Source organism: Gambusia affinis, linkage group LG20 (genome assembly GCF_019740435.1).
Source record: "Gambusia affinis linkage group LG20, SWU_Gaff_1.0, whole genome shotgun sequence".
NCBI lineage: Eukaryota > Metazoa > Chordata > Actinopteri > Cyprinodontiformes > Poeciliidae > Gambusia > Gambusia affinis.
In genome coordinates, this window is record NC_057887.1 from 15,440,416 (window position 1) to 15,462,611 (window position 22,196).

General features: G+C 38.2%; 1 protein-coding gene across 1 annotated transcript; it reads left to right on the forward strand.

Moving 5' to 3' along the window:
• Nucleotides 1–228: 228 nt before the first annotated feature.
• sec24c (SEC24 homolog C, COPII coat complex component) lies at nt 229–20,726 on the forward strand. The gene is given in 25 exon segments (XM_044103146.1): nt 229–452; nt 2,777–2,955; nt 3,152–3,232; nt 4,680–4,806; nt 6,374–6,540; nt 7,824–7,937; nt 7,940–8,503; nt 8,582–8,724; nt 9,670–9,738; nt 11,619–11,727; nt 11,904–12,031; nt 12,815–12,953; nt 13,033–13,148; nt 13,862–13,986; nt 14,075–14,266; nt 14,366–14,459; nt 15,352–15,468; nt 15,551–15,721; nt 16,374–16,470; nt 16,566–16,711; nt 17,617–17,755; nt 17,864–17,982; nt 18,196–18,273; nt 19,677–19,808; nt 20,697–20,726. Coding segments are annotated over 24 exon segments (3,357 nt in total). The 5' UTR covers nt 229–452; nt 2,777–2,795.
• Nucleotides 20,727–22,196: the final 1,470 nt, after the last annotated feature.

Here is a 22,196-nt window from a genome sequence, read left to right on the forward strand (position 1 = left end):
TTGGGGTGCAAAGATTTTATGCATAATGTGAATCCAAATATGATTTGTGACATGTTTATAAATTAATAAAACATCAAGCAATAAACAGCTATATACAAACAAACAACATAATTCACAAAATGTCAATCGGATGTGTAAGTAAAAGGAAAAACTAAATGTAGATTTCTGCATTTATTTTTAATTATGTCAGTTGTGGTCCTCCGTAGAATTAAACCAAGTGATTCAGTTCACGGGAAAAGAGCCGGGGAAGGTGGGAACGTAGAGGAAGTCGTCGTACGTCGTCCGGATGTGGACGTGGCACAGCGTTGCAGCAGTTCCGCTGAATGTCCGCTTCTGCAACCAAGAAGGGATTAGTGAGCAACACCCCGGGACGGCTTCGAGTTCAGTCTGCCACAGGGCTTCTCTGTTTGCCACGAACAACGGATTGCCTTACTATTTACACCTCTAGCGAGGTAGGTTTTGTTGTGATGCGGCTTCATGTCTGACACCCTCACCCGGTTTTGACACGGGGAGCTCGGATTTCGCTACCTCTACCGATGCTAAGCAATGCTAACAGATGCTAAGAGACGCGGCTAGCAGCTTTCTGAGAAGTAACTGGAGGTTATTAGCTTCACTTTCGGCTAGCATCATATGTCAGCGGGGCTAGCATTAGCTTTCTACGGCAGGCTGTGGCGACTCGATCTCAGCTGATTCAAGCACCTTTGCTGTCATGATTCAATCTGGCCTGTTGCTAACATTAGCATGCTGAATTAGCACTCACGTATTCAGGAGTTAAACGTTGTTTTTTTGCCAACTTCTTGTATTTGTGCCACTCTTCTAACTCACACATGGTAGCAACTCGATGTTTGAATCATTCTTTTCCAAACTTTTAATGGTATATTACTATGCTATAGCTAGTAGCTACTAATCAGTTAATGTTGATGCGGCACTGCTACACTCGCCAGCTCGTCCTCGGGTTTTGCTGCAGTTCAGGACTTGTATACTAACCTTTAACTGTGGGATTAAGTTGTTTTTGTTTAACTTTAGCGCAGTTTATCTTAATTGGCCTGTTAAAAGCAGAAGATTGAGTTCTTTTCGCGGGCCTGACTTACTAGATAGCTATTGTATTTCTCATCGTGGCCCCTTCTCTGTTGAATAATTCAAAGGCTCCGCTCGCTTAGCCCATGTTTGTTAGATGATACTCATGTTTGTCGTATAAGTTAGGCCTACATCTAGAAACTTGAGTGTATGATAAGTAGCTCAGCAGGAACACATCTTTTAGTAGTGGATTTGATCTGAAACATTTCTGAAATTATTATCAGGATCCGTCAGTGTTATTGAGCAGTGAGAAAAGATCTTGTTTCTCACAAGATTTAGTTAAGAGAAAGTGCCAGTAATTGTTAATCTGCCTTTGAATCTTTCAGTCTTGTCATGAACTTCATGCTGCCATGATTTGAAACCTGAAAGTCAGAAGGACATTTAAATTGTCTAGATGTGATCAAAGAACCTGGAAATATTATTATGAAAAGATGGTTTAACTTAGTGGGAGTGAGAGCAGATTTTTTGACATATGTTAAACATCTGATCATTGAATCTGAAATGTTATCAAAATATATTTCTTACTTCAGAAACTTGTTTGTAGGTTAGAAACATGTTTCTTACCTTTTTACTAGCAGTCATATTTATATGTAATTAAATTACAATAATATGAAAAGTTGAGACTAAAAATAACAAAATTACTTTACCTCAAAGAATATTTAGTGAAATGTTGAATATTTTTTTAAATTAATGTTCTGTTTTGTTATCGATTTGCTCAAAGGTAAAATGTTAATGTAGAATATATCATCACCATTAAAAACACTGACAGCGAAGCGCCTCTGCTGAATGATGACATTCAACCTCCACTTGTTTCTGTTTTCTTTTTTCAATGTAAACAATATGGCCACATTCTGAAATTGAGATAATACTATTTCCTAGTTTTGATAGAAACCAGGCTTTGCACAAGGTAATTAAACATCTGCTTTGGTATCAGATCATTTGAATTGTTGGAATAAAGATAGTTGAAAGCATTATCTAAAAGACTGATTTAAGAAAATTAAAGATATAACACTATCATCAGGAAAAATAAACAGACAACAACAAGCAACATTCTAAGTTTATGTTATTGAAAATTCTCACACCTTCAACCCAAAACAGCAAATAAATAATTTTTTAGATGAGGGTTTCGGTTTGCTAGTTCAGTTGAAAGAAGACAGATGATTAAGTTTTACTAAGATTGATCAACAAAGACCAAATTGTTGCGGAATGGACATTTAAAACAGTCTTCAGCGACATATTAGTGTAGTTTGCATGGAGAGCGATACAAAATCCTCCATCTCTGTGTTTATATTCTGAAAACCATAGTCTGGGATTTTCTCAAATTCAGCCCCTCTGCTTATAGACAGAGGTTCAAAATAATAAAACAGAGCAACTTTGCTGAAATACGTTCAGTCCTATGCTAACCAGACTCCTGCCACAACATTTAATATAAAATACATTTTGCTGTTAAGAAGCCTACTATGGGTGACAACTCCTCAGCAATGCTAAAAATAGCTAAATTTGATAAATGTATTCTTGGTGGCAACATTCAGACTGAAGAGTGCAGTGTAAACATTGTGTTGCATTTACTTGTTGGAAAAATGTCAAATTTTTGATTCCCAACTTCCACTGCACTTTCCCCATTCTCAACTTCATAATCACGCCAGAAGCTATGATGGCATTAGATATAGTGTTGTAATTCTGTCACTGTTTGATCAAGCTTTAGGGATGAACTGAAGATGAATGTAAACCAGCACACTCCAATGGCCTCTCCCTACGGCCAGCCCCAGCCTGGCTACTCTCAGCCCGGCTACGCCCCCCTGGACGGAGGATACCCTGCCCCCTATGGACCTTACAACGGCCCCGCTTCAGCCTATCAGCCTGGCGTTCCTCCACAAGGTGAACAAGAAGCGTCCAGATCAGCAGCTGCACAATTATGATCAACTTTAAACAGTTCACGCTTTGCAGATGTGAAAATCTCATCACCTGTGCAAACTAATCTATATCTGAGCCGCCCTTTCATTACTTCATTTACCTTCACACATCACTCTATGTCTCTGTATTTGCTCCCTTTCCCTATTTTCTTGTATTTCAGGTTATTCTCCTTTCACAAGCTTTCCCTCTAAGGCTGTGGCAGCCAACCCAGTCTCTGACCTCTCCTCTCCTCTTGACTTAGGTAACTGCCTCTCTTCACCCCTCGGTTCTTTCTCACCTCACACATCCTGCAAACATCAAATCGCAACTGTGCCTAAAACATCTTCTTTCTTTTCTCATTTTCCTTCTCTTATTTAGTTCAGTATATATTAAATCTCTGTAGTTTTTTAACTTGGGTTCTTATTTTCATGTCGCTCTTTATCGGACAAGCTTGATCTTTTTATTGACTTGCATGTTACATCTCATAAATGTTAAATGTCTGGTGGTTATTTTTACTCAAGTTTGGCCTAAAATGTTGTTTGACCCACTTTTAAAGTGAAGCCTGAGCTTCTGACCCCAAAATCTAAATCTTGGAATGTTGTTTTAATGTTGTATTATTTGGAAACTATTTATCAGCTTTGTGGCTTTTTGTCATATTTATCTTTTGGCACTAACTTGGATTGATAATGGGACAAATTGAGACAAGAATTTTTTCCAGTCTTTCTAAACAAAATAATTAAGCCTGTCAGACTGAGATAATCTGAAGAGATTTATTATATTTTAAGGTCTTTCCACTAGAAATGGGAGTTTTGGCTCTTTTTGCTCCCAAACGGCTCTTAATTTATTATCATCTGCAGCCCCATATATTAACATGACTTGGCAAATAGGAATGTTTTGTATGATGAATCATTTTGCATTGAGTGTTCTCTAGAGGAGAGTCCTTAAACTTCCTTAATTGTATATGTTATGAAATCAGACATTCTTTTTTTTGTGTTATATTTTACTTTTCATTTTTAACAAAAAAAAGGTTAATTTATCTAACGCTTTGGTCTCAATGTGCCATTTCACAGAGAGAGACTTCAGTATTCATTTCATTTTATTTTTTTCACGAGTTTTGTTTAAGTTGAATATTTGAAAAAACTTCCAGTTCCAGTGTTAAATGTCTTAGAAATTACAGTTTATTGATCTTTAAGGTTATGTACTTGCATTATTTTGAAGTTATCATTATATTACTTAAAATGGTCTCAAAACAACAATATTATCGTCTATCGGAATAATTTGTTGGACAATTAATTGCCTAGCAAACTTTATCATGACCGGCCTCGCTAGCACCACCATGTTTCAGGGTGGACATTGTAGATTCAGGTTGATTTGAAGTTCGTTTTTATTCACATTCCATTTAGTTTTAGCAGCTCTTCCACAAAGACCAGATTTGTGGAGGACAAGACTAAAGTTGTGACTTTTGGCTGATTAATACTCTATTTACTTTTCATCTAAGGTGAAATGCCCACCACTCTTTTCTTGTTTTTCTTCCACTTTGCAGTTGTGCACAAAGCAGTGTTGGTCCATCACATAAGATTCCAGTAAAATCCAGTAAAGTTTCTGATCTTAATGTGACACAGTGTAGACAAGTTCAGTTCTTTTCCATTGTGCTGTTATTAGTACATGTTGATGATCTTGTTTTTGTTTGTTTTTTTTCTTTTCTTCAGGTCAGGCTCAGGGTCCTCCCACCTCTGCACCACCTCCTGTCTCAGCCCCTCAACAGTATAACCAGTACAGCCACAGTCAGGGGGACATGCAGAATGGACCCCCACCTATGACACAAGCACCACCCAGGTAACTTTTTGTATTTAGACAGGGACGTAAAAATGTGAAATTAGTTACAATTTTCCTACTTCACAGCATCTATATATATTTATATATTCATTTTGGGAGATTGATGATCAAATGATACTCTGAAGTTGATCTTAGTTACAAAAACCAGCCGTTTTTTTTCTGGTTAAGTTTACACATATGCAGTTAACAATAGTCGCCCCACTGTTGTCAACTTAGCAACTTTTCAGACAACTCCAAAATCAGAATTTGTCAGGCTTTTTAACTCTCGGGTCGATGCCCGCTCTGGAGTGAGCATGACGTGACGCATTTAAAAGGCTGCTGCAAGAATAATAGTAGCATGCTGAGGGCTCGTTTCAACTTGACAGCACGAACTTCAAACTTTACAAAAGTGGTGTTTTTATATCCATTTTGTTTTCTATTTACTTCCAAATAAAACCAGATTTATGATCAATCATTTGCGGCATAATTTTGTGCACATGTTTTGCCTTTTCTGCTCATTCAGTGAAGGTTTTGTGACAAGGAAGTGCTTGAATGCAATCCATTTTTCCGATTTTCACAAATGCACCACATTTCTCTTCCTTCCACTCAATACATGCACTGTGACCGAAACATGAGAAGATCTCATTAGGAAAGATGTTAGAAAATTATCTAGCTTATTCAGATACAACCTAAAATGCACAAATAAAGAATAAAAGTAAGTGTTTGAGGTTCTTTAGTTTTTGTATTGTTTGAAAGTTGAAATTTACGATTAGGTAGTGTTACTTTGTTAAATGAGCTCATGATGTTTGGATATTAATGTCCCGACTGGCACTGCTCCAGGAAAATCCAACGTTGGTATCAATGCATCACAGAGCTGCTTTAGATCCGTAGCTACAAGATTTATTTCAAGAAATTCTGCAGGATAGTTATGTAAACCTGCAGGTGTTTAGTTATATCACTGGTACAAAAACATTTTTAACTTTTTAAATAAATTATTATGAAAAGATGCTGTGTTCAACATCCTTGGGCAATATGGTTGAAAAACATATCACAATATAAACATTTCACATCACTAGATTTTGATAAATATTGATTAGTTTTATATTTTCAAAATACTGCCAAATTGGTGACGTGACCAGGCCTCATAACATTTTTAAGTAGTTATGAGGCCTGGTGACCAAACATGAAACTGTTATGTAACTCAACAGGTTGTTGCTAGGTAACCAAAGATGAAATGAGTTTGTTGATGCCACCAACCTTGCTTAGCTGGGTGTAAAAGATTGAGAGGCTAAAGCCTTTCCTCTGCCTACATCTCCCAGAGTGCTGTGCGGTTCAGGGTCAGAATTCAGTTCTGATGTATTTTCTATTGCTATTGATTACTTGTCTATTGCTTTAAATATTACTGTCTCATTGCCCAGCCCCACTTGACATAGAAGAATAGTGAGAGCAGTTCGCATATTTTCTCCATGATGTATTAGAGTTACGAATAACTGGAGTTTTTACTCTGCTGTCATTAATTTTGTTAATGTAAAGCGTTTCTCTGAGCAGAAACCATAGCTTTCCACTTATGTCTTCTGTGGATTTGCAGGCCTGCTGCAGCCCAGCCATACAACCAGGGACATATGAACATGACCGGGCCGCACCCTTCCTATCCGCAACACTATGGACCTCCACCCACAATGCAACAGGTCACCAGTCAGATGACGGGGATGCAGATCACGTCCGGACCGCCAACCCCAGCAGGGCCAGGATATGGTACGTTTAAATGGATTTGATGTATGTGATATGATGATGTTGAGTATTTTACAATCAGTCCCTCATGGATGTCACTAGCTTTTTTTATTATTGTTATTATCGCAGCCTAAAAAGTCGGTTGTTTCTTTTTTTTTTTTTCCCTGCAACAATTTTGTCAAAAAGTTGCACATTTAATTCAAGTTTAATTCTTTACCCATGGCACAAAAAAAAAAAACATTTTTTATGTAATATCACCTGAAACCAACTTCACATAGTAAGAAATTGTGCTAGAGTAAAAACCAGAATTACATATTCTGCAGTCAAGTAAAGTTAACTTTACACAGAGTTCAGTGTCTCTTTGATTAGACTTAAACGGGGTGACACACAGAAATCCTTTGTTGTTGACTGACAGGAAGTGAAGTCACACAGGAAGCTTACATGGATTAGTCAAATCTGAGGAAGATTTGCAGTGATTGATCAGGGAAGAAGGAAAAAGTTATGGTAATTGGTAAAAATTATGTAAAAGTTTCGGTGAGATTTGAAAATTGCTCAGCCTTGTTGGTTAAAATTTAATTTGGTAGTTGTGGATTTGAAGTCTCAACCAGCTGGAGGAACGCTAAAATTCAACAGAATGCATTCTTACAAGGGCTGAAACAATTAATTGCATTAATCAGTTATTGAAATTCTCGTCAACTATTTTAGTAATCAATTAATCGTTAACTGGAGCATACACTCTAAAAGTCAATTTGCTGAAAGAACATATTCAGAGCAGCAAGTAAGCAAAAACTGTACAAAAATATATACATTTTGCGTTTGACATTAAATAAACTCTGTCTGTAAATATATTCCGTGAGAAAAATAAATAAATTAAAATCTTACATTAAGTACCTTTTTCTATCCAATTTTGAATCAGTTCATGAAATAAAATTAAAATAATCACCAGATCAGTAACTACACTGTGTTGATAAGTCGAGCAGAAATGGCTGAGTTTTTAGCATGTTGATATTTTTTAGCTACAGATGCTTCCTGGGCTACAAGTGATCAAACGCTCACTAAAAGAATGCTGTTATTGAAGTTTGGCCAATGAAATGTTTTATTTTCTTACTTGAAGAAGGAGTTTAATTATTCATTTATTTACATCTTTTAATGTGTTTCTAATATTGTATTTAAACTGGTTTAAGTGGTTAAATGAAAAACCGCTTGAATCTAAATGTTTCGCTTTTGTTCAGAATTATCTATTACTGAAATAATTGTTATTTGCACCCTTAATTCTAACCAGTATCTCTGTGTCTCCCTCCCATCAGCTCCTCCTCACAGCTCCCAGCCCCCCATCAGTACCTACTCTGCCCCACCCCAGCCCTCCTACACCCAGGCTCCGCCTCCTGCCTCATCTGCTCCCACCCAGCCTCCACCCTGCAGCTTCCTCCGCCTCCCGACTCGTCTCGTCCCCCCACCTCCCAGCAGCAGTTCACATCTTCTGCTCCACCTCCGCCCTCCCAGCAGACTTTCCCCCCATCCTCTTTCTCGGGTCTCCCGACTCGGCCCCAAGCTGCGCCGGTATCTCAGCCGCAGCCGCCCTTCCCTGCTGCTCCGCCCTCTTTGTCATCAGCACCTCCACCTGGTAGCCAATCTGGCTTCGCTGGCGGCCCGCCTCCGATCGCTCAAGGCTCCTTTCCACCTCACCTGACACAGCCTTCCTCTCAGCCAGGGTCTTTTCCTCCGCCTGGGCCTCCCCCCACCGCAGCGGTTTCGGGTCAGTACCCCCCCATGTCTCAGCCACAGCAGCCCCCTGCAGCCCAGCCGTCTCTGTACCACTCAGGGCCGCCGCCTCCCAGGGCTCAAATGCCTCCAACATCTATGGGACAGAGCAACCACCTGCCTCCAGGACCGCAGGGTCCACCGGGTCAACAGGGGCCTCCGGGGCCCCTGCAGCAGCCCCCTGTTCAGCCTGGCATGCAGACAGGATACCCTCCTCAACAAAATGGTGGGAACTCAACAGTTTAGTCAAACGAAAACGGTTTGGTTTGTCTGGAAGCTGAGTTGTTTTGTGTTTTTGCATTAGGTGCGTTTGGCCAGGCCAGAAGCCCCCAGCCTGGATATGCAGGTCCGTATCCTGGACAACCAAACTACGGGGCCCCGGCACCGGCTCCCACCTCTGCTCCTGCTCCACAGAAGAGACTTGATCCGGATGCTATTCCCAGCCCGGTGAGCAAACTAAATACGGCTTTTGCTTGAATGTAAATGTTTCATTTATTTTTCACAATTAAAACCTTCTGAACTCGTTTCACGTAGGAAACTTTTTCTTTTTCAACGTTTCCAAATCTTGTCCGTACTAAGCTGGCCTTCCTGTTCCTAAACTGATGCAACAGTTTAGGAACAGGAAGGACCAACAATTACACTCTTCAGTGTGTTATTGAAGAGTGTTATTGTTATACAATAACAATTAGCACAATTGTTACATTATATTTGCTCAAGCATACATGTAGACCGTTAGTTTCTGAATTTTTGGGCATTGATCTGGACTAGTCCAGCATAAAACTGCCCCTTTCTCAGTCATTGCCTTACATCTTGGCCCTTCTCTACTTTAAATTTATGATTTATTTATTGTGTTTGACTTTCACAGATGTTCTCATGTAATTGTTTTTCTGTAGACATTAAATATTATTCAGTCACTCTTTTTACTTTTTGGTAAAGTTCAGACAGAACTGAAATGTGTGCAGTTGTCTCAGCTTTTAAATCATTTGGTTGAGCAACTTTTGTTGTTTTAGATACATCTGTGTTGCTCAGATTTGTTGAAAACTTTGTGTATTTTAGATCCAGCATTTAAAAATATCTGTTAGCTTAGTAAGACATAATCATCAAATTTGTCACTAATTAATGAACATTTATTCAATGTTTAGAGAAAATACTCTACGACTTCAAAAGTCTGATCTCTTCTCATGATTTGAAGCTTTTGTGACGTATGTTGATGCTTAGCATGTTTCTACAGTTGGACTAACATTTAGCAGATACTGCTGTGTTAACAGTTCTGCCAAGTCTTGCTGTGGCTTTTCTTCTTACACTTCTTTTTTTTTTTATCTCTTCACTTTTTGTATGTATTTATTTTGTTCTGTTTTGCACAATTTGCCGGACAAACTTTTGATTGTAAAGCAAGCGTCTGACATGCCGGCTGTGCAGAAATCAAGACATAGAATAGATCCAGATGCTATCCCCAGCCCAGTAAGTTTCTGTGTGCCTGTCCTCTCCTCTTCCTCATGTTCTCCTAAATGTTTGATTGCAACAATCCCTTTCCTCCTCCTGTTGGTTCTCCTACCTCCTCAAAGTCAGTGGTAGTCGTTGTGGGTTTTTTGACACTGATGTGTTTCTGTTCTTTTGTTATGTTTAGCTAGAGGGTTGCAGCTGAAGATCAAAACTGATGAAAGAAAATGAGCTGAAAGATTTTAGTGACTTTGTTTACATTTACGTTAAGTCGGATGTTTGGATAAGATGCGAGTTTACATTTTTAAAACCCATTTTCCAGTTTGAAAAACTCCTACATATTTCCACACGTCTTAGACTTTCATTATAAGTCTAAGATTTAATCTTAAAAAGTTCGGGCTCATATTTAGGCATCAAAAAGTCCTAAACGTGTATTTTTTGTTTTAGATTTCGTATTAGTTATAAAGCCAATCATCTCAATTATAGGCTTGTAAAAGTCCTGATGATATATATACACATCTTTGGTTATGAGTGTTAAATATAATTTTTAAACTTAAAATTAAGTAGATTACATTTTTCATTATATTAAAACTCTGCCTCAGAAGTTAATTTTTGACCTTTTAAAGAGGTAAAATTATGTCCTAATTTTTATTGTAATACCTACTTTTGGTCTTGAAAACTCTTAAATTGCCTTAAAAGTCAAATATCTCAAATTTTATTCATTTATTTGTAATATATTTGTAAGGTCTTTCTAAGTTGTAGCTCCAGCTGACAAATAAAGATTTAAAGTACAAGATCCATGATTCATAGGCAGCCATGATGAAGGGACTTTATTCCCAAACGGCTGACGGGCTGGCTGCTCTGCTGATAGTTATTGACTACTTTTGTTTCTAATGAAACATTATATTATGGTAATTGTATCGATCATTCTGTGAGCGTTTCATACCGGTTCAAGCCTAACTCCATCTGGGCTAGCTGTGATTTTTTTTAATTTTTTTAGTTAAAACAAAATAAATAAATCTGATGAATTTAGGTATCTGATTTGTTCTGAAAGTTATCTCCAGGTATTTTTAGGCAACGTAAACAAACCTGAATTAAACACAATTTAAAGGGACGCCTTGCTTTTGTGAGAATGGCGGATCGATTGTTGGATTGTTACTTAAATGACTAAAATATGAGCAAAGGCAGCATCCAGCGAAGCTACATGTGAAAGGGGATTACCACTGGTTACCATGGTGACCCTAAAGAATCTTTTTAAGAAATATGATTGGACGATTTTGTGTCTCGTGAAATACTAAACATACAGCAGGGTCAGCTGTCACAGTCAGTGTCATTTTCATTTGTTTAGCTCTCATTTTATTATGATTTTTTTTTTTTTATTTGTTTGCAAAAATATTTTTCCTTAAATGTCAAACTTTCTTCTCGGGGAATTATGTTTTAGATTTTTACACCAAACAACTTTTGCTATTTCTCCCTGTTTAAGTCGACCTGTTTGGTTGTTGGGAGCTCGGGAGTATTTATTTTTTTTGTGTGTGCATTGTGAAACTTTTATTTAACCCCTTCTCTTGAGTCCCTTTTCTTGCCCTGCATGCTACCTTTGCCCTTTGACCCTCCTCTGACTTGATGCATTAAAGGCATGTCGTTGAGAATAAATATTTCCTCGGGATTTCCTTTAACTTCTCCTCCACATCTCGTCCTGTTTCTGAGAGCGGCTTGAGCACAAACTGGTTCCATTCCTCGACTGTCCTGTGAAGGTTTTCATTGTGCATGTGAAAGTCTTTTACTGCATGGATGTTTGAACGTTTTTCAGTTCGGTTTTTAGGACATCTGAGCTGGGAAAACGTGCGACTTTCATGTTAACGACACAAACTAAATCCTCTCACGCTCTCTGTTCATTTTAGATCCAGGTAATAGAAGACGATAAGGCTAAGACCAATGAGCCATTCACAACAGGGGTCAGAGGTCAGGCTCCACCTCTAGTCACAACCAACTTTCAGGTCAAAGATCAAGGTAAACATCCTTGCATGTTATGTTTGCCCTGTTTTTGTTTATTTAAAAGATATGAGAGCTTTTTACCCAGCTTAACCTACCAACAGAACTGACAGAAAGTGAAGTCTTTTCCTTATAATAAGTAACATTATTGCTTGGTTTTGCAGCGATTAGCAGTAAGATGTTCTGTGTTGCAGGAAATGCCAGTCCCAGGTTTATCCGCTGTACGGCCTACAACATGCCTTGTACGTCCGACATGGCCAAGCAGTCGCAGGTCCCCCTGGCTGCTGTCATCAAGCCCCTCGCCACGCTGCCCCCCGATGAGGTGTGTCTCTCTTTTTTTTTTTTTACTTTCCTTCTTTTTTTTTCCTTCCCCATTAGCTTCTCAAACTTCATGATCAAAGGTTTCAAATCTGGCTTGTAGATCAAATTAAAGTTTCAGAGCAAACAGGATGAGTGCTTTGAAATCGACTTCAGATTCAACTCGGTTACTTTCCATTTTTCAGTCAAGCAGTTTCTGATGAGGAATACGGCTCCGGAAGAAATCGAGACCACTTAAAGTTATCAGTTTCTCTGATTTTACTCTTTATAGGTGTATGTTTGAGTAAAATGAACATTGTTCTTTTATTCTATGAACTACTGACAACACATAGCAAACATCAAACTTGCTGCAATTCTTAATCAAGGCTCAGAAAGCCAAACCGCTGCTGTTTTTTGATAACCTGGTTACCCCAATGCCCTGTTACCTCCCAACCCTCTCTCTTAGTTTTGCTCTCTGTGTCAGACGTTGGTTTTAAAATGTGGCTCCATCACCTGCTGTAACAGTTTGCAGTCAGCTGGATTTTGTAAGATTAGTTCTGTCTGTTGAGATAATCCCTTTGGCAGTTGCAGAGGTTGGCGTGTCAGTCTGAGGATTTTTTTAATTTTATTTTTATTTTTTTAACTGTTTGAGCTCCAGCGTCCATCTGGATTAGTTTTAGGTTACATAATTTGGCAAAAACGGTTTCAGGGATTTTTGATGATCACTAAGTCTTATATTTTGTTCTTGTGTGAATGAATCATGCTTGCCTCAGGAAAATTAATAACATGTTGCTGATTGTCTTCTCAGGCCCCTCCATATGTGGTGGACCACGGCGAGTCCGGTCCGATCCGCTGCAACCGATGCAAGGCCTACATGTGTCCGTACATGCAGTTCATAGAGGGAGGTCGCCGCTTCCAGTGTGGCTTCTGCAGCTGTGTCACAGAGGGTAGGCATGTTTCAGGAATGTCTTTTTCTGAAACTGGCTGCGCTGAGCTCATGGTTGTGGCTGTGATCGTGTCCTGCAGTGCCTCCACATTACTTCCAGCATCTGGATCACACCGGGAAGAGAGTGGACTGCTACGATCGTCCGGAGCTGTCGCTGGGCTCCTACGAGTACCTGGCAACTGTTGACTATTGCAAGGTATGAATCTCTTCTCAAAACACTTGAAATGTGTTTTAACTGCTAACTCACAGATCGCAGGAAAGTCAGTAATGATTTAGAGTTTGTAAAGGTGCTTAAGATCCTTGAGGATTCTTGAATTTCAATTAGGTGTTTTCAAGGTTCGGAAAGTGCTGAATTTCTGTATAAAGTCCTTTATTGTGCTTGATATTCATCAAGGTTTCCCCCAGAAAACTTGCTAAGCCTGGCGGTTGGGGCGCCCGGCATTCATCCAGCGGCTTGTCGTTTTTGAGTTTTAAAAAATTATTAAAGTTGAGAGGAAATTTCAAAATATCATTTAATAATTATGTGTTATTGGAAGATTTATATATGAACACCAACTACAAAGACTTAAAAATGCAAACATAAATTCAAAAATGTAAATAAATAAGCAACGCTAAGCCTGGTGGGGGCACAAGTAAATCCTGGTGGCTTTATTTTTTTAATTTTCTTATATTTTAATTCACGTTGTGCCTGCTTTACAGTATAGAACACCATCACAAGACATTATTAATAACAGTAATATTAAAGCTTCCTTTTTTATTTCTTTTGTATTGTTCTTGTCTTCAAAGTGTGATGCTGGGAAAGTTTGAAAACCTACCATAAAATAACTACTACTAATAACTAATACCTACTACTGATGAATAAATGTGTTTATTATTCAGTTATTTTTTAAATGTGCTTGTCTTCAACAGAACAACAAGCTTCCGCAGCCTCCAGCCTTCATCTTCCTCATCGACGTGTCCTACAACGCAGTGAAGAGCGGGATGGTCAGCATAGTCTGTAACGAGCTCAAGAGTCTGCTGGATCTTCTGCCCAGGTATCCAAACACAGTCCAGATGGAGAACTAAAGTCTGGTCAGACGGGAATGGAAAGTTGGTTTAGACGCTTCACTTCTCTGTATCCAGGCAAAACCCGGAGGTGGATTCTGTGATTCGGGTTGGTTTCGTCACCTACAATAAGGTGTTGCATTTCTACAACGTGAAGTCGACCCTCGCCCAGCCCCAGATGCTGGTGGTGTCAGACGTGTCGGACATGTTTGTGCCGCTGCTCGACGGCTTCCTGGTGAATGTGAACGAAAGCAGACAAGTCATCGAGAGGTGGGCGACCTCGAAGCAAACCAACAAACACACGCCCACGTGCGTGTGCGTGTGTGTGTGTTACATCGTTCTTACTGATGTGTTATTTGTGCTTTTCAGTTTGTTGGATCAGATCCCAGAGATGTTTGCTGACACCAGAGAGACGGAGACGGTCTTTGGACCCGTCATCCAGGCGGGACTGGAAGCATTAAAGGTAAACACATTGTTATCAGGACTGCAGGGTGTAGGAAAACTTTAATTAATGTAATCGGTTTGTAATGATGTTATGACCTGCAAACAAAGATAATATTTTCCTACCGCCTCCATTTTTCTGTGTGCTTTGGCAGATTAATAACATCTCAACTAAAAACCTACAAATATATGGAGGGCTAGCGGTGACAAAATTAAATAAATACACTATGAACCATACATGTAAATCTCCTATTAATTAATTAATTAAATGTATCATAAATTGATTAAAAAAACACCATTAAATAATGAAATATATAATTCATAAAATATATCAATGAATAAATATATTATAAAATTCTGACGTATGCAATTACATGATTAAATGTGTCCTGGAATGATTTTTGATTTTTTGGGTTGTCTGTAAATTATTTCATGTCACCATCGCTCACACAGGAGCCATGAAATAAATAAATACAGTAATAATTATAACTATCTAGTGTTAAATTTAATTATTGGTGGTTTTTCTTTTAATAATTTCACAATTTAATTAATTTACAGTTTTCTCACTCCTTAATCTACCATACATACATAGATTTGTCTCAATAAATTAAAATAATTTTTGGTTAGGTAATATATTTATTTTCCTTTAGTACTCACTGCTTCTTGCTCTTTTTGTATTTATTAATTTATTTTATTTTTATTTTGAGGCTTACAGTTATGAAACCTGAGCTGATGGTTAGGATAGAAAATAATAACATTTTAGTAAAAAAAAAAAGTGTGTATTCATTTATTTATTTGTTTTCCTGTACAGACAAATTTGTTAATGTGAAAATATTTTCTTTACAACTCATTATATATATGTATATATATATTTGAGGCATCAGAGCGTCACAGGTTGTGTGTTGTGTTCTCAGGCGGCTGACTGTGCCGGGAAGCTGTTTGTGTTTCACACCTCTTTGCCCATCGCAGAAGCTCCTGGAAAACTGAAAAACCGAGAAGATAAGAAGCTAATCGGGACTGACAAGGAAAAGGTAAACTCAAGTAAATCCAGGAGGACGTTTGAGCTTTAACCGTCAACTTGTTGCTTCACACCAACTCTGCTTTCGTCCACAGACTCTGTTTCAGCCGCAGGTCGGAGTCTACAACAACCTGGCTAAGGAGTGTGTGGCTCAGGGCTGCTGCGTGGATCTTTTCCTTTTCCCTAATCAGTACGTGGATGTGGCAACGTTAGGAGTGGTTCCTGTCTCCACTGGAGGCTCCATCTACAAATACACATATTTTCAGGTGAGAAAATACTCTAAATGACTCAGATCACCACTTTGTCCAAGCAGTTGGGTAGCTGCTTATTTGCTGTAGCTGGTCAAAAAACTATAGAATTACTCAGCGACTTATTTTTGTTTAAAGCTTAGCTAAAATACAATTTCTTTTAGCACACAGTAGCACTGTGATATTATGTTTCTACCAACGCTTTAACTTTATCTATCTTGTTTTTTACCCATTTGCATTCTATTAATTTTTGTTACTTGATTAATGGAAGTCTCTTTGGCTCAGTAGTCACTGTTGTAAAGTGATATACAGATAAAATCTGTTCATATCCAGAAAAAATCGATCCTTCTGTGGCTGCTGATGCAGAACGCTGCTGCTGACATTCTGACTAAACCTAGGAAGATGGAGCACATCGCACCATTTCTTAAGTCCTTACACTGGCTCCCTGCGGCTCAGACTTTAAAATACTGAATTTAAACCTGGACTAAAAATCCTCCTGTTTAGAGTTGCTTTTGAAACATTATAAATTAAACATTAATCAACATTTTGATGTGTAATGATGGCACAGACGGATTCAAATAAACTCTATTGACGGCTTTTTGTCGGAGTTTGGTTTCCTCCACAAACATTCTTTGACCTTTTAGTGTAAATTTTGTCCTCATCATCTCAGGCTCAGACAGATCAAGAGCGATTCCTGAACGACCTGAGGCGAGACGTTCAGAAACAAGTCGGGTTTGACGCCGTGATGAGGGTCCGGACGAGCACAGGTAAGTCACCAAAATCGAAATCAAGCCAGACTTTATGCGTGCTGAACGAAGAGGCATCCAGCGTTTTAATTTTATCCGTTGTCGTCATGCTGCAGGGATCCGGGCTACAGATTTCTTCGGATCGTTCTACATGAACAACACCACGGATGTAGAGCTGGCGGGGCTGGACTGCGACAAGGCCATCACTGTTGAGTTCAAACACGACGACAAGCTCAGCGAGGAGACGGGAGCGCTCATGCAGGTGAGCGGATTCAACCTGTGAGCAAAAGTGGATTTATTTCAGTAATTCAAAAAGTAAAACTCACAAAGGTTTATGACACAGACTATTTCAAATGTTTATTTCTGTTAATTAAAATTATTACATGATTAAGAAAAAAAAAACTGAATTCAGTTTCAGAGGAAACTTTTTCCTGGTCAGTCCAGATAAGACGCTTCTGGCCATTTCAGAAGTCTTTACCAGAAGTAAGAACTATGATTATTTTAGTTATCAATTAATCTATAGATAATTCTGACTATTAATCAGACAAAAAGAAATTGGTACATTCTGCAGATTTTTTATGTAATGTCGGAAACGGGTTAAAAAATGCAAACTTAAAAAATATCAATTTTTTAAGTGAGAAAATAAAAATGTTACTACCAAAAAAACGCAGGAACAGCAGCATTCCTTTAGTTGAACGCTTAATTGTTTGTAGCAAATGCAGCTAAAAAAAAAATACTTGACTTTACATCAATCCAGTGTAGGACTGAGCTGCTCATTTGGATTAAGATTAAATATTGAAATAAAATGATAGTTCTTTAGATTTTTTTTTAGTAGATATTTATTAAAAATTGTAAGCAGTCTTTTTCTCTTTCAGGTAAGTTTAACGTAGATAGACGGAGCGCAGAAAGACTGTTTTGATTACAAAGGTTGAAAAATATCTGTCAGGTATTAGTCTTTTGAATGGAATTACTAAAATAAATTTGCTTTTCAATGATACAGTATTTTATTAAGATGCTTCTGCACTGATGAAGGTGGAGAAACGCTGTCAGTGACCTGAGAAAGGTCAAAGTTCTTCATCATCCAGCTGGGTTGGGCGAACCTCTCAGTCGTTGTCATGAGGGTGTTTAACAGAAATAATGTTTTGTTTTATCGCTGTATGCCTGCAGTGTGCCGTTCTGTACACCAGCTGCAGCGGTCAGAGGCGCCTGCGCATCCACAACATGGCGGTGAACTGCTGCGCGCAGCTGGCCGATCTCTACCGCAACTGTGAGACCGACACAATCATCAACTACTTCGCCAAATATGGTGAGTCCAAAAATCCTTGGAAGATTTTGATCTTACCTTTCTAAAGGCTCTGATTCAAACTTCTGATCTCATTCAGGCTGGGTTATTGTGTGTTTTTGTGTCTTGCAGCTTTCAGGGGTGTTGCAAACAATACCACCAAGGCTGTGAGGGACACTCTGGTCAACCAGTGCGCTCAGATTCTGGCCTGCTATAGAAAGAACTGTGCCAGTCCATCATCTGCTGGTCAGGTACTATAATGGATATATTAACTATTTATTCTCCTTTTTGTTTTATTTAAATTTGAAGGTTCTTTCCCAGGTTCAGCAAACATCAACACCTCTAATCCTCTTCTTTAGTTTACTCCTCATGTGACATTTACACATCCTCGCTAATAATCTGTTAATAACCACTTTTTATCTGTGTTGTTTAAAGATGTGCATTTGTTGTTGTTGTTTTTTTAGCTGTGGGTGGGAGCCAGCCTGTCAGCAGGAGCTGCTGCTCAACATCTGCACGAGCTTCAGCCAGATCGATCCAACATGGTGAGGGGAAATGGACCGACTCCGTGCTGCCAGTGGTTCTATCAAACACTTCTCTAAATGGTGATTTAATTCAGAAAAGGGATAAAACCAACTGGAGAAGACAGACTCAGAAAAGGGCATTTGCTGATAGAAACATTCAGATCAACAATTAATCCACAGCTTTACAGAAATATATACATTCTGAGCACATATTAAACACCTTCTGTATCCAGTTATTATTTGGTTAATCCCAAAAAAATAATCAACAGATTATTATTATAAGTTGGGCAGAAAGACCTGACCTTTTCACATGTCATTAGTTTTTTTTAGATGCATCCTTTGCTCTATTTTGCATTTTCTTATGTATTTCTAATACTGTATAAAATAAGCTAAAGTGGTTAAATGAAAAATGTGCATAATGTGCCTTTATTGTCAGAATAATTGATTACTAAAATAATCATTAATGACAGCTTTATAATCGTCTAACATTCCTTCAGCCGCAGTCAGTATTTCTGTATAAAAATCTCTTTGTTTATTGTTTAATGTTTCCCATATTTTATTATTTTCATCTTTTATTTGTCTAACCTAACATGTCTACGTTTAATAATATGAGAGAACCAAAATGTTCTGTTTATTCCATCAGGATTTAATAGAGTTAAAATGTATTTATTTATTCATTTACTTATTTTTATTTATTCAGCATATTAAAAAAAAAAATTTAGACCTTCATGTTATGGAAAGACAGTCGGTTCTCTTGGTACAAAAGAAAACGCAAGCGGAGGCTTATTAATTAATTGTTAGTTGATCAATAAGATCAATTAACTTTATATTAACTGATTAATAAATAACTTGTATCCAGAGCTGGGTAGAGGACCCAAAATTGTACTAAAGTAAAAGTAGCTGTGCATATTTTTACTCAAGTAAAAGTAAAAAATAGTCGCCCAAGAAGTGAAAACGTCACTCATCAAATTATTAATGATTTAATCTTTAAGAATTCAGACGAGAAAAAAATTATTCATATAAGTAGAAAAAATAACAGACAAAAGAAAATTTTCCAAATCATTTTCTTTCAGTATAAAACTTTAAACTTTAACCAAAACTGCAGGCGTGTCTTTGATGAATTTTTGGTTAAAACATGTTTGTTTTTCGTTCAGTGAAATTACTCACAGTGGGTAGAGAATCCAGAAATTTTACTCAAGTTAGACCAGACTTCACAATACATGTATTCAAGTAAAAGTCAAAAGCATTAAGAAATACTCCTAAAAGTAATTTTTTTTAAAAGTTACTCAATAAATGTAATTGAGTAAATGTAACTAGTTATTGCACAACTCTGCTTGCTTCCCTGCTGTCCATCCATCTTCAGTTCCTCAGTAATCTCTAATAATCCCACTCATTGTGTTTCTCCGTCTCCTGGATTTTTCCAGATGAAGAAAGGCGGAGTTTACCTGATGGAGACGGGGCTCCACCTCTTCCTGTGGGTGGGAGCCAGCGTTCAGCAGGAGCTGCTGCTCAACATCTTCGGCACGCCGAGCTTCAGCCAGATCGATCCGAACATGGTGAGGGGAAATGGACCGACTCCGGTGTCGTGGTTCTATCAAACACTTTGTAAATGGTGATTTAATTCAGAAAAGGGATAAAAACCAGAGGAGACTGAAACACATTTTAACCAGAAGGTGGCTTTTCTTAGAAAAGAAACTCGAGCATTCATTGCTTAATGTCTTCCTCTGCTTACAGCAGTGAGTCTTTTATCCTGTTTTTATATTGTTTCATTTATTTTTTATACTCCTACTAATAGAACTATGTGTACTGTGAATTATTTAGTAAAGTGTTTTGTTTTTTCTGCTTACTCGTCTTGGGACACAGGTTGAAATTTAGCTGTTGTGCTAATTCCTGCATATTTACGATGCCATAAATTGTGGTAATGTTGATTAATGTGCACTCGCCTGCCCAAATAAATCAAATCAACTGCTTTTTTGAGGAAAAGGAAACTAAAATCTCTCTATAATCGTAAAGTCACAGACTCGTATGTACTTAATCTTTTCATCTGTTGCTCTCATAACAGTGTTTAATCCTAATCCCCAAGTGTTTTAAATACAGAACATATAAGTCAACTAAAGGCCATAAGTTCTTTAATGAGGATCAGATTTATGATCAGTTTTAATTCATGTATGACTGAACATAGTTCATTCACACTGAGCTTTCTAATGCAGTCAGTTGGTTTTCCATAACGTTTTGTTTTACGCTTTAATCATGATTTCTTCATAAAATTCAAAAAGATAATGGACCACCTTGAAGCTTTACTGTTTTGTTCAAACAGAAAACATATCAGAGATTAATAATTTATCTTATGATTTGCTTTTAAGTTAGACATTTGTTGACTGTCTCCTGAGTTTTGTTTCCATGTGTGACGTGAAATGGCGTTCTGAACCTGTTTTCTGTTTCAGATCAGTCTGCCTGTTCATCATGATACATGAAGGCAAGCCTCATTGTTGTTGTTGTTATTATTATCATCATCGTCATCATGGCTCTTCTGTGACCAAAAGCACTTTTCAATCTTTTTGGATCCAATGGTTGCACAAGATGAGCAGACAGTATTGAGACATAAATGCTACAAGACAAACACAGTAATCGCTTAGTGCAAAACATAATACTTGTTAATTAAAAATACCAAGTTAAGAAGATGACACTAAATGAAAGATAATTCCAGCTTGGAAAGTTTGAGGATAGAGAGCAGCTCTGAGTTCAGAATCCAATATGGCTGCCATCCAGAAAACACAGAGAAAGTTGTGATGGAAAAACAGTGTCTTTTTCTTTTCCTTTCTTCTCTCTGTCTCTTTTTGTCTTTCTTCCCTTCTTTCTTTCTTCCTTTCTGTCTCTGTTGTTCTCCCTCTTTTTTTCTCTGGTTCAAATTCTGAATCTCGCCTTGAATCGGTTACACAGTTCACCAGGGGGCGCCCTAAACCCTGCTCACCCTGCCTTTCTCTCTCTGTCTCAGCTGGGTCGACTTCCTGTGTCACATGCACAAGGAGATCCGCCAGCTTCTCAGCTAAGGGCCCGGAGATTCCCACCTTTCACCCATGAGCTCCAGAAACTCCTCCACCCAAACCCCCCTCCCCCTCCAATCACCTTTCACACTGCAAATGATTTTTTTGTTTCTTTTTTCTTTTTTTTTAACCCTACAAAATAAAACTGTCCTTGCTGTCTTGTCAGAGCGTAAACACAAGAGAACAACTATGTATGCAACAGACCGATGACGAAAGAGAAAGCTTGATAACTGTAGTTGTACTGTCTGCATTAATAGCACTGAAAGGCTTTTCTTTTTTGGTTGGGGAGGGCTTGAGCGACTCGGATAGCAGAACCTTTTTTTTATATATGATTGAGTCCCGATAGAGTGATAGACATCTATGTATGGAAATAAAACTAAATAAATGCTGTTCTAGATGTCTCTTATCCACCTTAATCATGGCCTTAGTCCCCCATGCTGCTTCAATCCGTCTGTCTGTGTGTGTGTGGGGTGGGGGGGATGGTGGGGGGGGTTGATTTTGAGATGTGAAAGGATTAGCAGCCTTTTTTTTTTTTTTTTTAAATCAGCCACTGTTGCGTCATCTGAATTTAAACTGACACGAGAATTATTTAAATTCAAATCAAATATCAGACTAAACTGAAAGATCTCTCACTAAATAAATAATCAGTTTTAAATGTGGCGACATCTGGCTCCGTAACCTGATGCAAACAAGATGTGCACTTCTGATCACTTTTTGTTTCTGCGCAGCATCGAAAACAAACAGGTTGATCTCAGAGGTTTTAGTTGTTTTTTTTATTGCAAATGTGAAGGATTTAGGAGTACTGACGCTGCAGACTTTATAACCGAATCAGAGGCGCCGGTTGTGTAAAAGAGGATTCTCCGGCTGAAAGTATCGAACAGAGAATGACGGCAGATGAGC